Source organism: Perognathus longimembris, chromosome 15 (assembly GCF_023159225.1).
Source record: "Perognathus longimembris pacificus isolate PPM17 chromosome 15, ASM2315922v1, whole genome shotgun sequence".
NCBI lineage: Eukaryota > Metazoa > Chordata > Mammalia > Rodentia > Heteromyidae > Perognathus > Perognathus longimembris.
Genome location: NC_063175.1, coordinates 53,936,111 through 53,949,504, shown reverse-complemented (window position 1 = coordinate 53,949,504; position 13,394 = coordinate 53,936,111). Strand labels below are relative to the sequence as shown.

General features: G+C 37.6%; 1 protein-coding gene across 1 annotated transcript in view; it reads right to left on the bottom strand.

Annotated features, from left to right (window-relative positions):
- Dok6 (docking protein 6) overlaps positions 1–13,394 on the bottom strand; it is a 257,993-nt gene that overhangs the window by 143,807 nt on the left and 100,792 nt on the right. The window contains exon 3 of the mRNA XM_048363325.1: positions 2,625–2,739. Coding sequence (XP_048219282.1) covers positions 2,625–2,739 — 115 coding nt within the window. The remainder of the gene's footprint in view (positions 1–2,624; positions 2,740–13,394) is intronic.

Here is a 13,394-nt window from a genome sequence, read left to right as displayed (position 1 = left end):
GTCTAGCTTTACTGATACCTTTCGTATATTTGATTCCAGACACTATCAGGTAAAGAGCCACGTAAAATTTTCTCACATCAGAGTGTCTCTGATTTGTTTCTCATGCCACATGACAAGACCATGCCCAAATATCACCAAAATCATTCAGGTTAAACTTTCTGAGAGAACACAACTTAAGCTTTGTATTTTTCTCCACCATGAGTCTGCAGAGAGCATTACCATCGTACTGCGTTGTCACTGCTGCAGACATTATGCTTCCTCTGAAGAATTAACTTCAAAATCCTCACATATGTCAGATCACATAAGGCCACTATATTCTTTTTAAATGACTTCTTCCACATCTCCTAGCAGGATAGCTAAGAAGCAGATGGTTATAAACAAGCCATTCTACCCCACAATCACTGAATCAGCTAGAAATGGAAGTTGTCCCAATGTGCTTCAAGTTGCCTTTTGTACTGAGCCCTCCGTGAACATAAAAGTCTTCTGTTATCCCCGAAGTGATGGACTGCTGAGGGAAGGGCTAGACCAACATCACTCGAGACAGAAAGATGCTTGTCCACAACTATGCGAATCCAGCAACGGCAGTAGCTTTTTCTAAGTCCATATCTTAATTGGTCAATAAAACAGAGTTCTTCCTTTCTCCCACATATATACCAGCTGTCGGTTTGGGTCACAGAGACTGTATGCGCAACAACTCGGTATGTTTTACGAGGTAAATGATTTAAACATTATCCGATTTATTCACTTTTTTACTGTCATAGTTTTATAATTTAATAAAAGTTCTATTACCACAAACATATAAAGTTCTTACTCTGGCACTAGGACTTTTAAGTAGAGACGTTTCATAGAAGAAAATCTTTCCTGCTTTTCAAGCACATAGTGACTACTTGTACAACTAAGCAGCCTATATATTTTAGAGGTTTTCTGATAAGAAAACAGAATTCTTAAATGAAATCCTTCTGGTGGAATCATACCATATATATATGTACACATAGAAATACAGCTAGTTGAGCCTCAGTGTGGGCTACATCTGCTGAAGTCTAAGTATAAAGATTTCACAAAGACGTAGAAGTCAACTAATTTCTAATGACTACAGGATCTATGGCACAAGATGGAACTAAGACAGATTTTATAATTGTTATTTGTCTGCCAAGAACGCAGATCATGAGAATGCCACAAGCGAAGGAAGGGAAAGGGAAAGAGAGAAAACGATAGCTGTGAGGTGACAGATGTGTTAATTAGCTTGGTGGAGATGCTGTTTATAATATACACACATATCACAAGATCAAGTCATGTACATGCCTGAAACATACGCTGTTTTAATTTGTCATGAACGCGTGAATAAAGCTGAAGTTGTGAATTAAAAGAAAAGCCTGCTTGGAAGTGGCAGTGTGGTTCACAGTGGTAGAGTGCTAGCCTTGAGCAAAAAGAGCTCAGGGAAAGTGTCAGCCCTGAGTTCAAGCCCCACGACTGACGCCTCTTCGTCCCGCCCCCCTCCCAAAACCCCACAACTCTCATTTGTGCTGGTTACTTCTCATTTTGAATTTACTGTGGTTTCTTCTTGAACTTTCTCTGGAGGACATGCAGAAGGGAAGACTATGGGAAGCCCAAGAAACAGAATATGACAGAAATCTTCTGGCGATGTTTTGTAAGCAATGAGGTGAGTAGTAGTTCAAGAAAATAAAAATGTACCTTACTGATTAATACAAACCATCATGGGGGAAAAGTGTTGATTTGTAAAATAGTGCTCTCTTCAAAATAGGGATATAGAATTTGAGAAATGTAAATTTGTATCAACTGAAATGTGATAAATTGATATCCAAGTATCCAGATGCAAAGTCATACTTTAAACACTTTCAAAACTTGGATGTGAATACACATAACACTGGAACCTTTTATTCTCATTTTATGTACTCAGCAAAGCTTTCCATAAAGCCATCGTTGTTATTTAAAATCCACGTCTGTCAAACCTTTAGCTCTCTTTGCCAAAATACATTATACCAAAAAAAAAAAAAAAGAAAAGAAAAGAAAAACCCCACCATTTCATGGAACAAAATCGCTAAAAGAGGTAATGCAACCAATAAGGTAAGCAGCACAGGGATAGAAAATGCTGCAGGTTCCGACTACAACCATGCTTGTGGTTCGGTGCTGTCAAAGCACTTTATGAACTGACATGCTAGAACTCAACCTGAAACAAATTTGCTTGTAGCATTGAAAATCAGGGAAGGCAGCAAATTGCTCCAAGTTGTCTGGGGAGTTTGGCTGTGCTTCGTCATGCTTTTTTGCACTTCAGCCCCATTATTGCACTAGCAAGTGCCTACAGCTACACTCTGTACAAAGCAAAATTCAGTGTGGCTAGACAATGTTTACTTAACCCTCAGAGCTTGGACAGAAATCTCAAGAGTCCTCTGACCACCTGGGAGCGAAATCTAGAGACAGACAGGTAAGAAGAATCCCAAACATCTTAGAAATTAACATACTAAACTTCTTCCCGATGGCCCCCACCACACACAGTCGTGACACTGAGCCAAACCATTCAGTATGTGTATTGTGTTCTGTCTGGGTCATTGTTTTGGAAGCAATTCCATTTCCTCAAGCTGTACATAAACCTGTAATTGTCTTACCTGACTCACAAGCAAATGTCTTTGACGTTTCATCATGAAAGATAATTGCCACGGCATGCTTCTTCGTTTCTCGAGGCAGTCTGGTTATATTTTTGATGTTGTGAAGCTCAGTTACCTTTAAGAAGAAAAATTATTTTTACTTTGTATACACCGTATAGTCTATACTGCAAGGCTGAAACAAAACGAGTTATTACTGCCTTAAACTATTTTCCAATAAATAACTTGTAATGTCCAGTTAATTCTACCTGGCCCCAAGGAGTGAAGAACAAGATATCTTCCACTATGTCTTTTCCTTTGCTCACAGTTTTGTACTGTTTGCTGTGTTTCAAAATAGTATAACACAGGGATTGTGTACAGTAACTCCATACTGTGATTTATTCACATGGCAGCCTCAATGGCCAATTGCTGCTGTGGAGCAAAGGGAAGTCTCATTAAGCATCTGTAGAAGAGAGTTTGGAATCAGCACCTCATCTTTCCCCTCACTGCCATTCGCCATACAGGCTCTGTCTCTTCCCCTCACTCCAATCCACCACCCGGGCTCCTGAGGGGATGGCAAGCGTGAGGGAATGAGCACCTCCCAATCTCAAAGTCCAAGTTCTACGTTTCAGGAATCCAGTCAGGTAGAACAAAAGCCTGTGATTCGGGAACGAATCACCTGTGTAAGCGGAAGTCTAGAAAGATCCAAAGCTAACGAGGGCCGCATCCCTGGCATGGGAAGAATAAGTGGTGGTGGTTGGGGGGGCTAAGAATTGATGATGAGATTTCAGCACAACAAACAAGTACATATGATATATGACGTATTCGAATTTTCTCCCTCAATTAGGTTTGTGATGGCCACATCCCTAGCTGCAACAATGTCCCCTCCCGAGGGTTAGCATCTTTAGGATTGTGAGCTTCGTCTATATGTTAGGCCCAATTGGGCTTTTCCTAATAATTATCTCAAAACAGATACGCTGGTATTATCATCAAGCCTGGACGATGGGTAAGGAGGCTGGCAATCAGAAGGGAAAACCACCCCCGTTGTACTAAAAGTGCAGAGAGCAGAGCTGGTGTTTCTATTCACTCTGCGCCTGACATCTTCACCAGCTTGGGCCTTTCGCATGGAATGCTGTCGTTGGCAGGGATCTTGGATAGCACTTGCTCGAGTAATGGTTAAAGCTTTCACTTTCTCACACACTTTAACTGTAAATAAAGGATACTGATGAGTAGAAAATACCCAATTCCATTCGTAACTTAAACTACCTCAAGAAAACTTACATCAAAACACCGTACTAGAAATACGTTGGTAGTAGTTACAAATGTATAGGAATATGTCCTCACGTGGACGCTGAAGTCTTTAGTTTTGAAAGTGAGTTCTTTGACACTGATGAAGACACGGTAGCACAGACACAGCTATACGGATCCATGTATGGCTAACGGTGCTCCCCTACCATATAGAACAATGCCGGGAGATAAAACTGTGGCCACTGCGTTAGGAGGTCCGGGTTATTTGTCACCTATCTTAAAATAGTGAGTGGCCTAGATTTCTAGGCCATTCTCCCTGGTTCCTTTCCAGGTGGTGTGGGGCAGCCTCTTTGCTCACTGACACAAGCAGCTCACAGCTCTGTGACAATCTAAGAATGTTATTTATTTTGCTCTCTCTGTTTATGGTTATCTCCCTGAAGATTATCTTGCAAACTTAGGATGGGTAAGATCAGTAATTTTACTAAGAACAGACTAAAATTTTTGTTTGAGATGTACATGTATATACATAATGTGTATATATATTAGGCACACAGATATGTATATTTGTATGTATGCATATGTGTATACACGTATGTATGTGCCTATATATTTTCACCTATAAATAAGAATTTCCTCTTTGGTTAAAAACAAATTAGACAAGAATATCTTTTCATTTCTGAGGATTAGTACTCTGAGGAGAAAGAATATCTTTTTTTGAAGGAAGAACTAATATACATACATATATATGGTACTGTAAAATAGATGTCAAATTTTTATTTTAAATACTTAATCAATTATGGATAATTGGATCAAGGAATGTTTAAGCCAAACCTTATTCTAGCCCAGTAAATTATAGTCATGTTTGAAAAGTAAATGTACATTTTAAATTGCCATTAATCTTATCTAAACGTAGGACACCGCAAGAGCCTAACCACAATGACAGTCGTTAGGTTGCTGAAGAATTATTGTCAAAATCATGAAAGTGATGTCTTGCTATGAGTTTGCATTTTATAAAATAATATCTTCACCACGTGATATGACGAAAATGTTTATAATATTGAAGGCTTTTCCCAAGCATTTTAATTGATAAGTGTAAGAGAAGGCTGAAACATACTATTTTTGTGATCTCATAACAAAAATAAATAAGTAATCGAATGGATGACCATGGAAGATACAGCAGGCACGTGGGGCTGTCGAGCCTCCGGGCTTTGGGGAATCCCATGTCTGATTTAGAAGGGCTTTGTCTCTCCATGCAGTTCCTGTGGTTTTGTGGTTGGTTTTCTGGGTGGTGCTGTCACCTCTTACAGACATTAAGGAGATGACAAGTAAAAGTACAAATGAGCATAAGGTCTTCTTTCAAAAGAAGGCTGAAGCACAGAGATGTAGGTTAAGACCAGACATACTTGAATCTCCTGTCTTTGTGTTTACTTTCATTATCATAATGGATGTATTATCTTGTTCCTAGACACTGTAATATTTAGATGAGCACAACTTTTAAATTTAAATTTCTACAATGCTGAAAGTTAAAATGCCTTTATTATGCTAAAACTTGTCAATATGACATTAAAATTTTCCAACCTTTATTAAGATTGTGAAATTTTGGAGCTTTTCAATAGTTAAATCAGAAAACATTTCATCATTAAAAATGTAGTGTTATTTTTTTAAATTGCTTTTCACAAGGCTACAAGAGCACAAAATATTGTTTCAAGTTTAATGAGATCATTGAAATTAATTATTTTAAACAACATGAATTGAAGGAAAAGGTATCTAAAACTATTTCAGGATATTCGGATCCAAATCAATAAATACCATTATCAACAGTTGAAAATATTATGATCTGATCAGTGACAGAATTAGCATACAAATATAAATGTACTCAAATGAAGACTCGGATGATTGATACTTAATTTTTTACTTCAAAGAACAATCCTTAAGCAATTTATGATATTATATACTGACACGTCAAAGATGAAAGACATAATCTTTTCTATAGAAATTTATCTCTTAATCTGGATGAAAGATAAAATATGACAGCTGTAAACCTTATAATGGAAGAAAAAACAGAATCAAGGTTGGCTATAGGAAGGTCTCTATTCTAATTCTGCATCTATTGTAGACATGATGCTTTTAGATTTTAAATAAGCAGATTTATTTAAAAAATACATTCCAGTTTTTACTCTGTCACTAAATTTATTTTTATAATGTTACATTTCAGAATTAAAGCAGAATTTGTCTTCTTAAAGGAAACTCATTAAGTACAGATAATTGGTAGTCTGTGAACTCATGCAATGTATTTTTAAATTTTTGCATGAATAGACATCAACACAGGATTTTTTTGTTTTTGTTTGCGGTTTTAACATGGATTCTTGATGGTAAAGACCACAGGTGTTTGTAAACTGGTTGTTTCTTTCAAAAGCTATGGCAGAAGAAAGGACTGAAGAAGAAAATGTCCTCCCTTAGGCTCAATGACACCAGAAAATACAGATTTAGATATTTTAGAAATTATGAATAAACAGAAGGCCAAACACCAGAAAGAGAAATGCTCTCGTTCTTGTACCTAAAATGGTTAATTGGACTTTTTCTGCTCTGTATAATGAGAACACTTTACTTGTTCTAGTTACTTTGAGGAATACTATAGACTGAACAATACAGTAATATTTTCTCCAAGAAAATGGGAATATTAAAAAAAATTCCATGTAATTACATTATGTCTTTTTCCCACTAGCCCAACAGTGCAAGTTGAGCTAAATAATAGTAAAGTAAGCATTAATTCAGATCTTACCATTATAAAATTATATTGACTTAATTTATTATCCTATGAGTAAGTAAAAAATATAGCTATTGCAATTATTATGAAATTGTAATCATATTACTTTGCTTCATGATCATTGAGAGTAGATGCCTATCTATTAAAGTGCATGATGTTTTTTGCTAACCTAATTATCGTTCAAAGGGAAAATGAAATTTAACTTTTGGATTATTTTCAAGTATTCTCAAACATACTAGGATATAAATTATACCATTTTCATCAAGCTTACTGATAATTTTTATTAGTTTCAGTACTTTGTAAACCATGTGATAGAGTTTAATTTGGGGGGGGAAGGGTAGATTTTAGGAGCACATTTAATAAAATGTTATTAGGGTAGAGAATTTTGATTTTTCCAATAAAATATTGAATTGAACTAATTTTTTACCCTTATAATTATCATTACACTTAATATATGCCAGTCCTTCTAGGCTTCCCTACTAAGCTTGTCATACAATAATTTAAATATTTGTATTACTTCATTCTTCGTATGCTTCAACACTTGATGATAAAATTTACATATAAGTTTTATTATTTCCTCTGGAAAGAACTTGCATCAATATTTCCAGTTCCTGGTTCCCTATATTTTGTCTTTCATTGCCAAGAAGAGTAAAAATACACCATCGGGGGGGAAAAATCAGTTTTAAAGTCACCCGGATGGACATCCAACTAATTCACTGTCAACAATTACAAGTGTGGTCATTCACACCCTCAACAGATATAAAGTCTCTCAAAGATTAAGCCGTACTACAAAATGCATCATCCAGAAATAACTACAGATAAAACTATATTAGAAGTGACATTACAACTAAAGTTAGCCCTCTGATTCCACATAGGGTAGCTCAGTCGGTGAGAAGCAGGGAAGCCACATTTTGAGGGGTCAAATTGGGAGCGTTGATTGGAGAGCCGGCACCGACGGGGGGACTCTTGCTTCAAAGACCTGCAGCCCAGATCATAGCTCAAATAAAGCTTGTAGAGACAGAATCCACACGTGTGGGTGGGGGCATTCAAGCCTAACAAAAGCAGAGCATATTAGGAAGTAGTGGGCACCAGTGGAGCTGTCCGTCTGTGGAAGTAGCTCAGGGGGTCAGCTTAGGCTTTCCCTATAGGAGGGATAGGTCCCAAACGTTCCATACAGGGACCTCTTTAGAAGTTACTCAGGGGCAAGTGAATCAAGCCATTAAGGGAGGTAATCAAGGAGGAGGATTCTCTGTAGCAAAGCTCTCCTAAGGTTAAACAGCATGAAATTGGCCATTCAATGAATGGCCTCTCACTCCTCTACGCTTTTCAGAGCTGGGTGGAAAGCCGCCTCCTCCTAGCAAGGCACCAGGAGGGTGGTGGGAAGTTACTTAGACTCAGCCTCCGCACTTCACAATGATTCAACCAATCACAAACCAAAAGTGTGTAAAATAAATGCACGCATACATCTGTAATGACCTGCCACGATGAGTTTCTTTGCCGTCACTCCTGACGCCATATACTTTAACAACTATTTAACTGGTATTACATAATAGGTGCTGTAAGCAATCTATTAAAAATATTCTTTTTTGGGGGGCAATATATACACATACTGGCATCATACATTCATCCTGTCTAATATGGTTAATTGACTAAAATAGTACACTCTGAAAGCTACAGCTTCACTGAGAACTTGATAAGGGCTACAGTTCAGTTCCTAGGGCTTTAGCTAGTAGATGTACAAACTGAAATCCCTTCCTCATGATAGTGGGTTGGACAATGGTCCTCAAACAGGGAAGGACAACGTAGAAGCCCCAGAAACTGCAGAGATGCCCTATCTGGAGACAGTTCAATGTAGGTGCCATGGAGTTGCCATGGAATGGTGAATTTCACCAGACTTCTAGTGCATTAATAAATTGCTTCACAAACAGCTCTATAAAAGAGAAGGGAAAGTACTCATCCAGGCAATCTATAGATTCAATGAAATTCTCATCAAAATATCAATAACATTCTTAATAAAAGTAAAATAAAAACCTAAACTTCATAGGAAAGCAAAAAAACCCCACAACTCCTCCCAATTGCCCAAATAACTGAGAAAAAGAGCAACACCACAATTTGACACTTAAAAATATATTGCAGATACTTAGAAATAAAAAAAAATCACAATATTGACATTCAAACAGACAGACCAATGCAACAGAGGGAAAGATCTAGAAAAGAAAACCCAATTCTAGATAAAATTCCAAAAACACACACTGCAGAATGTAGAGCCTCTTCAACAAATGGTGTTGGTAAAACTGGATATCCATATGCAGAAGAATGAAATTAGATCCTTATCTCTTACCTTTTATACAAAACCAATTTTAAGCTGGGTGCCTGGCTGACACCTTTAATCCTATCTACACAGGAGGCTGAGATCTTAGGAGTTGGAACCCAGCCCAGGCTGGAAATTCTGTGAGACTGTTATCTCCAATTAATCACAGAAAGAGCTAGAATTGGTGGGTGCTGTGGCACAATGTGGTAGAGCTACTAGCCTTGAGCAATTAAGAGCCCAAGGACAGTGCCCACCCAGCCCCAGAGTTCAAGCCTCAGTACTGGAAAAAAATCAATTTTAAGTAATCTGAAGTAAGAGATGAAACTTGGGAAATACTAGAGGAAAACAGGACTTCTTAAAGACATTGTGACGAATATTTCCTAAAAGGAAAGTTAACAGCTCAGAACTGGCAAATGAGACTGTACCAAATCAAAAAACAAAACAAAACAAAAACTCCTATAAGGCAAAGGAAACAGTTAATGTAACCTACAGGATGGGAGAAAAATCTCTGCTTGCTATTCATGCAATATTAAATCGCTTAGAACGGAAAAAATAAAATATCAAAAGGACCACAAATCCAATCAATACACAGGCACACAGACTGAAGAGGTGCTTCTGAAAAGAAAGAAGTACAATTGGCCAAAAATTACATGAAAGAAATGCCAACCTTTTCAGCCATCGGAGAAATGCAAACTGAAACTACCTGGACATTCTATCTCATGCTAGTCAGAATGGAAGCCATCGAGAAAACAGAAAACAACAAATACTGCTCAGAATGCGGGAGAAATCAACTCTTCGTACACTGCAGGTAGGAATTCAGTTTAGTCCAGACGTGATAAAAAATCAAGATGCAGGTTCCTGAAAACATGAAAAGCAGAGCTACCAACCATCACAAGGAGCCATTCCACCCCTCCTGTCAGCATCCTTCAGACCTATCTGAACACCTGTGCTTATCGTGTTATCATGCACAGCAGTCAAGAGGGGGAAATCAGCTTAGGTGTCCATCAGCAGAAGAGTGGACAAACTGGGGCTTACGTCTGTAATTGAATATTGATTGTCGATAAGAATGATGTCATGTCATTTCTAAAAGAAAAAAAATTTAGAGGCTAAAGTCATTGTGTTAAGTGAAATAAACCACACTTTAAAAAGTTAAGCATAGCAAATAAATTCATAAATGCAATATAGAAAAGCAATATTGCAATATGGGCATAGAAGCGGGGCTTGTTAGGGACTAGGCCAGGGTAAGAGAGTAGGAGGGGAACTACGATCACATTCTACAGCCTATGGCCACACACCAGGGCACTTGTTTGAAAGAGATCCATTATTTTAAATTAAAATAACTCAGTGCCTTGAGCTTTCTCTTGCCTTTTTTCTGCTCCAGGCTTGTGCTCTACCACTTGAGCCACAAAGCTACTTCAGCTGTGTGCTGGTCAATTGGAGAGAACAGTCTCTAAGATGTGTCAGCTTAGGCTGACTTCAAACCTCAACCATCCATTTACTGTACACATCTGATGTCCAGGCAGACGTATCATGAGTTTACTGAAAATATGATAGAAGAACAAGAATGAGTGGCTAGAGAAGATATTGATGAGAAGGCCAGTGACTGGTGCTGTAAAAAATGTTCCTGTGGTTCTTCCAAGACAGGGGTTATGATTAAATATGAACTGGAAGCAACCTCCCAACGTGTCGCAAGCCAGATTCCAAGTGGGAAAATGAACAGAAGAGTCCAGAGGAAATGATGACTTGTTAAGACATGGCATTGATCGCTCACTGGGCCTCCACTTCCAATCCTGGCTTCTGAGACAATCCATCAAGTTCAGTTCCCAGGCAGCATTTGGAAACAAATAGGCATTTGTCCAGAAGGTTACATGGGGGATGGAAAAATAAAAGAACGATGATACAATCACAGATGACAACATTATCTTACACTTTGCAGCACATCACATGTAGTAAGTTTACCCCTGTCTTAACAAAGAGGAAATTCCTCAAAGCACAATTAGCAGGATCAAGCTCTGGGATCTGTGCGAAGCCAGCCACATGTCCAGACTGCTAACAGCAATCCAAGTAGACTTGTCTTCTAGAATATTTGGAGTATTTATAAATTTATAGGCTTATTAGAAATAAAACTTTTATTATTATCTAAAAATGATACAATTTACATTCTATAATGTGCATATAATGTAATTAAAAGCTTATAATGCACATAGTTAAAAGTCATGCACGTGAAATAAAAAAGCAGATTTGCAAACATATTAACTAAGATGTACTATGTTAAGTACATAATATCTATGAATCTACAATATATATTATTACTTAAGAGACACTGACAAAATATCACCCAGGGAACTCAAAATTTTAAAAATATTTTTCATAATAAAAAAACAGTTGAAAGTATTTCAAGATGTACAAAGAGTAACTGAACCTATCTATAAAGAACTAATAATGACAGCAAATGCATAAAGCTCCCATCGAAGTATTAGTAAGCAAACTGGGTGTGATATCTCAAGCCTGTACTCCTAGCCACTCAGGCAGGAGGCTGAGGTCTGAGGATTACAGTTCAAAGCCAGCCCAGGCAGGAAAACCCAGGGAACTCATCTTCAATTAATCACCAGAAAACCACAAGTGTCCCTGTAGCTCAAAGTAGTAGCATGCTAATAACCTTGAGTAAAAGAGCTCAGGGACAGTGTCCAGACCCTGAGTTCAAGCCTCATGACTGAAAACAACAAACCAACAAGTATTCATAAGCAAGACTTCTAGTAATTTAATGAGGAGAGACATAAATCAGACATGGGATGAAAGGAGAAGACATGGAGAAGGAAACATGTACATAACAATAGGAAGTTTATTAAAAACTACAAATGGTGGTTTAAAATGTAGGCAACAGAAATATATATCTAGGAAAATACAAAATATGTGTATGTGTTTGCGTGGGTTAAGATGTTCAAATATCTGTCTCCAAGTGAGTTAAACAGATAAAATCCAATACTTGGCTCCCATCAGTTCTATATAACAAGAACACAACTATTTTTTCAGAGGTTCAAATCATTTGTGACAACAATTAAAGTCTAACAAATAAAACACTTGCTCTCATAACAAGTAATTTCACCAAGTCTCAAAGTTTAGAATTCTCTAAATAATCAAATGTTCTTGGTTGTTACTCTTGGTCTACAAACTGGAATAATTCAATGTTCAATGGCCACTGGACTTTTTTTTGTAGTAAGCATTGGTGTAAAACAGTGTTAAAATATTAAAATTCTTCATGAATTTGAAATCAATTTGGGCAGCATTTTTATAAAGTAAAATATTTGAAATAAATGTTTATACTATTATCATTATACTATTTAAGACTAACTTAGGGCTCATGCCTGTAATCTTGGCTACTCAAGGGCCTGAGATCTGAGGATCATGGTTCAAAACCAGCCTGCCCAGGAAAGTCTGTGAGACTCTTATCTCCAATGAACCACCGGAAAACCAATGTAGTGGTGTCATGGCACAATGTGGTAGAGTGCTAGCCTTGAGCAAAAGAGTTCAGGCCCAGGCCCTGAGTTCAAGACCTCACAACTGACGCACAAAGAAATTGTACTGAAGTGTTTTACAAATTGCAAACCAATTCATGTGCCTGTCCATTAGTGATATAAAAAGCACTTATTCTCAGGAATGGGAGCCTTCCATCCGCTTCGTCTCTCAGCTATTGGATAATTAGGCATGCTTTATAGATGTTGATTTTGATTGTGGTGGTACTGTGATTCCAACTCAAGGGATGCGGGCCCTGTGTCCTGCTTGCAGCCTTTTTGCAATGTTCTCCTTTTGAATGGAGGTCTTCTGTGTGCGTGCTGAGCTGGCCTTAGCCGCTATATGTCTATATGTAGGGTGTCTCATGACACCCTACATATAGCTGTGCCAACGCACACAGGTATGAATTGAGATGGGGCCTTGTGTTTATGCCTAGCTTGGCTTCGAACCACAAACCTCCTGATCTCTGCTTTGTAGGTAGCTAGGATTATAGGTGTGAATCACTGGCACCTGCCAAACAGCAGTAGTACTTTGTTGATGAATTTAAAAAATAGAATTAAAATAATAATGCACTGAAAATTTTCTGAGTGACTAAACATATTGGATCGAAATCTATGAAATGTAAAAAATGCTCCCGAAATAATGTCAAAACAACACTGTGGTGTTGAACATTCTCTCACATTATCTGATTTACCATGTAAAATGAATTTCAAAAATACTGTAAGCCATCATACCATGCAAATTGGTCTCACATTTTTTTTTCTTCAATTGAATTACTGCCCTGATTTTTCTGGATGCATCATCTGAGGTAAGAATTGTTTGCACACCAGTTATTCTCCTGTATTTCGCATGATGCCTTACCTGTAGTATATTTTGAGCTTGTGTGCTATTGTGTTGTTTGCCTTTGGCACACAGGGAAATACATTTGAATTACATCATGTGTTGTTTTTGAAAT